Source organism: Piliocolobus tephrosceles, chromosome 6 (genome assembly GCF_002776525.5).
Source record: "Piliocolobus tephrosceles isolate RC106 chromosome 6, ASM277652v3, whole genome shotgun sequence".
Taxonomy (NCBI): Eukaryota; Metazoa; Chordata; class Mammalia; order Primates; family Cercopithecidae; genus Piliocolobus; species Piliocolobus tephrosceles.
The window spans coordinates 139,979,188-139,984,019 of record NC_045439.1 but is presented as its reverse complement, the minus strand read 5'-3'; the positions used below and the strand labels follow the sequence as shown (position 1 = coordinate 139,984,019).

The following is a 4,832-nucleotide window of genomic DNA, read 5'->3' as shown; positions in this document are numbered from 1 at the left end:
CGGGCGCCCCGAGTCTGGGGGGCCCGGGGCGGGCGGGCCGGGGTCCGCCCGCCCGCGCCGGCGCCGCCGCCGCCCCCTGCCCCGCGCGCGGCCCCTGCGCTGCCGGCGGCTCCTTCCCCAGCGAGGGCCATCCTCGAGCTCAGGACCCGCGCACCCGAACCCGGGCCGCCCGCGACCCCCCGCGTTCCCCCGGACCCCGGCCCGCCCGCCCCGGGCCCCCCAGACTCGGGGCGCCCGCAGGCCCCGCGGGGCCCGGGAACCGGCAATTTCCCCGGCCGCCGCCCCGCCCGCCGCCCGCTCTGTACTTAGCTGATGACGGGTTCCGCGGCCCTCGGCTGGGCGGGCGGCGGGTTCAGGGCGGGCGAAGCCGGCCCAGCCGGTCCCGTGCTCTGCTCGCAGGCGGCCGCCGGGCCTGTGTCATCCACCAGGAATTTCTGTTTTCCCCTCCGCGGGGCTGGAAGAAAAAACAATAATTAGGTCACTGGGCAGGCGGCAGAGAGGGTGTGGGACAGGCCAGTGGCGCCCTGTTGGGCAGGGAAAGGGTTTGGGAGGACGGCGGGGAGGGAAGGCCCCACAGCGCTCTCCTTCCTGCCCTCCCCTGCCTGCCCGCGGGTGCAAGCAGAGGCAGCCCTGACGTTCCCCGCCGTCCACTCATTCCACAGGCGTTTGCTGGGCACCTCTTGTGCACCAAATTCGATGCTAGGCGCTGGGAATTCAACAGTGAGCAAAAGAGAAGGAATGACCTGGTGAAAAAGATAAAAAGGCGGAGAGATAGTCAGGTGGTGACCACACAGTGGGAGGCCACTGCACAGGCAAAGGCGTTTCAGGGTATATGGATGGGAGCCAGGGAAGGCTTCCTGGAGGAAGTGGCACCTGCTCAGAGGCCTGAAAGAGGAATGGGCCTTGTTGTGGGGAGAGGCAGGTTGGGTATTCCAGGTGGAAGGAGCGGCAGGTGCAAAGGCTCGGGCGTGAGAAGACAGGGCACACGACAAGGACTGAAAGCACAGCAGAGAAGCATCGCATGAACTTTCAATCCTCAGGGTGGCTCTACCGATTAAAGACGCATATTTTTGATCCCATGAGGCCCGTAAACGCAAGCCAGCTATCTGGTGCTCAACTGAAGATACAACCACATTTCCCCACATTGGAGGAAGACTGTTTTGGACGTACTGAGAGGTACTAAGTCCGGGTACTGTACCTATGAATGTCTGAAGACATTTTCAAGGGGTCATCTGGACTTAGCACATTGCTCTCATTCACTCCCACCTTAAGACAACCCCCGCTGTGAAGGACAGGATGCCAGGGCAGGGGCACAGGCCTGAGTCATTTGGAGGATGAGCCGTGAGACTGGGGAGGTGGACAGCATCGGGGTATAAAGGATCTTGCGGGTCATTGTACTGAGTTCAAATGGGAACTCATTTGAACTTAGGGGAACCAGGGAGTCATCGTTTAGAGCAGGGAGGTGGGGGACAGGATCGGATTTCGGAAAACTTAATAGCTGACAATAGCCAAGATTTATTTGGCTCCTATTACATATCAGCACAGGGCTGGGGTTTTACACACGTTTTAGTAAACTTGGCAATAATCCTGTGAGTATGGTACTAAGTCTGATTTCATAGAAGAGAAAATGGGCCAGGGAGGCCATTTGCCACAGGTCACTTACCAGTAAGGGGCACACCCTGGTCTCCAATGTGCTGGGCCGTGTTCTGGGAGCTCTGGTGAAAGAAGCAGGCTCTGCCCTTACCCTCAAGGAGCCTGTTATCTGCTGGGGGAGATGAATGTGAGGTGCCTTAGTCAGGGTCATGTCAGAGTGGAGTTGACTGCTCTCTGGTGTGGCTCTCCAGGGGTACATTCTCCAAGACTGGGATGGCGATCCTACTCCAGGGTCATCCGGGAACCCAGGCTCCTTCCATCTTGCCACTCTGCCCTCTTGGGATATCCATTATGGGCTCCTGTCTACATTCCGGGCGGAGGAAAGAGATGGAGGGACATGTCCTCTTTCCTTAGGTAACATCACTTCTACTTACAACCCACTGTCACAACTTAGTCCCACGTCACACTTAGGTGGTGCAAGGGAAGTTGGGCAATGCAGTCTTTAATAAGGCAGCCCAAGTGCCCAACAGAAACAAATAGACTTTTCACACTGTAGAACAGGGGTTGGTGAACATTTTCTTAAAGGGCCAGGCAGTAAATATTTCAGGCTTTGCAAGCTATACATTATCTGTGGCATTGCCTACCCTACTACAAAAGAGTGAAAGCAATCATAGACACAGAAATGAATAAGCCTGTCTGTACTTGCAATAACATTTTATTTATGGACAATGAAATCTAAATACTATATAGTTTCTATGATTCACAAAGTATTTATATTTTCAGTCAGTTAAAAATGTAAAAAATGGCCAGGCCAGTCTAGGAGTTTGAGACCAGCCTAGGCAACATAGGAAGACCCTGTCTCTACAAAAAACTGAAAAAAAAAGCCCAGCATAGTGACTTGCTCCTATGGTCCCAGCTACTCTGGAGGCTGAGGAGGGAAGATTTCTTGAGCCAAGGAGGTCGAGGCTGCAGTGAGCCGAGACTGTGCAACTCCACTCAGTCTGAGTGACAAAGGGAGACTCTGTCCTAAAAAAAAGAAAACGCAAAAAAGAAATACTTTCGTGCTTGCAGGCAGCACAAAAATAGGCAGCAGGCCAGATTTGGCCTATGAGTTATAACTTGCTGACCCCTGCCACAGAAGAAGGGAAGGATGGAGATTAGCAGATAACCAGCAGCTTGTGCCGCAGTAATAAGGCATAAGACAAGGCCATATGGGCTCCCAGCACCCCGGAAATAAAAGTCCTGGGTTCTGAGAACTTAAAGAAAGAGTGAGGCTGGGTGGAGGATGTGTAGGACTTTGATAACAGAGAAGTTGGAGAAAGGTGATCTGGGCCAAGGGCACAGTGATGAGAAAAGGCTGGGTGCACAGAAGTCAGGCATGGCTGGGCTACCCCACAGTTTGAGGGATAGAGAGGAAGGGCCCAGCTGAATGATGATGAGCCTTATCCACATCCGCCAGGCTATAGGCTTTTTGTTTCCTGTGGGCAGTGGGGAGGTGGGGAGTCATGTGATCACAGCTGTACTCCATGAACTTAATTTTGAGTCATTTCACATGGCTCTGTTCCTCCAAGAAGCTGGCTCTGATCTCCTTAAAACCCATCTCTTTCTATCCTGGGCCCTTTAGTGGCAATCCCCATGGGCCTTGGATCACGTAGCCTCTCCGTACTGTCTGCATAGGAGGATGTAAGTTCTTGGTGGGAAGACGGACAAAGCTGTGTCCCTCACAATAAGCAACATGAAGTCCTAGAGGAGGAATATACCATACAGGCCAGCATGTTAGACATGCTTGTACTTTTTTTCAAAACACACACATACTATATCTCTATCTGTATCTGTATATGTATCTCTATCTAGATCCTCATTTGTCTCTGCATCTGCAGCTGTATTTGTATCCAAGGCCACATCCATATAGATCCAGAATCTATATCTACATCAATAGAGCTACCAGTTACCCAGTATCCAAAGCGTCAGTTTAAGAATAGAAGCTGGCCATTACTGCAGGAAAAGGTCCCTCAGAGCTGAGCAGTCAAGATGTGTGACTTCACCGAAGACCAGACCGCAGAGTTCAAGGAGGTCTTCCAGCTGTTTGACCGAGCAGGTGATGGCAAGATCCTGTACAGCCAGTATGGGGACGTGATGAGGGCCCTGGGCCAGAATCCTACCAACGCCAAGGTGCTCAAGGTCCTGGGGAACCCCAAGAGTGATGAGATGAATGTGAAGGTGCTGGACTTTGAGCACTTTCTGCCCATGCTGCAGACAGTGGCCAAGAACAAGGACCAGGGCACCTATGAGGATTATGTCGAAGGACTTCGGGTGTTTGACAAGGAAGGAAATGGCACCGTCACGGGTGCTGAAATCTGGCATGTTCTTGTCACACTGGGTGAGAGGATGACCAAGGAAGAAGTAGAGATGCTGCTGGCAGGGCACGAGGACAGCAGTGGTTGTATCAACTATGCAGAGCTCGTCCGCATGGTGCTGAATGGCTGAGGACCCTCCCAGTCTCCCGACTCCGTGCCTTTCCCTGTGTGAATTTTGTATCTAGCCTGAAGTTTCCCTAGGCTCTCTTGTCTCAACACCTTTCCCATCTTGTCTCTCGTGGATGATGTTTGCCGTCAGCACTCACCAAATAAACTTGCTCTCTGGGCCTTCGGGAAAAAAAAGAAGAAGAAGAATAGAAGCTTTAGTGCCAAAAAGGTAAAATAGAGCTGTCCTTCAGTATCCATGGGGGATTGATTCCAGGACCCCCATGCATACCAAAATCCACAGATGCTCAGGTCCTTATATAAAATGGTATATTATTTGCATATAACCTACACATATCCTCTCATATACTTTAAATTATCTCTAGATTACTTATAATACCTAATACAATGTAAAGTTATGTATACAGTTGTTATACTGTGTTATTCATGGAACAATGACAAGAAAATAGATTTTTACATGTGGAGTACAGACATAACCATCCTTTTTTTCTTCAAATATTTTCAACCCATGGATAGGAAGAACTGATGGTAAAGTGAAGGCTGAAACCAGCCCCTAGTGGCAAAGCGTGGAAACAGAAAACTTCACAGCAGAGACCATTCTTTAACTTCCCATCGACATCCTACTGAAAGGTTCCTTGATAAAAATATTTCCCCGTATAATACTTGATTTACCTGAACAACAACAACAAAATACTTTCAGTAAGGTTATGACAAAAAAATTAATTTTCCTAAATATGTTTTCTTATACAATTGGGG

General features: G+C 50.9%; 1 protein-coding gene across 1 annotated transcript; it reads left to right on the top strand.

The window, feature by feature from the left end:
- Positions 1-3,599: 3,599 nt before the first annotated feature.
- LOC111548305 (myosin light polypeptide 6-like) lies at positions 3,600-4,080 on the top strand. The gene has a single exon (XM_023220664.2). It carries the CDS (start codon positions 3,625-3,627, stop codon positions 4,078-4,080), a length of 456 nt encoding a protein of 151 aa, XP_023076432.1. The 5' UTR covers positions 3,600-3,624.
- The last annotated feature ends 752 nt before the right edge of the window (positions 4,081-4,832 follow it).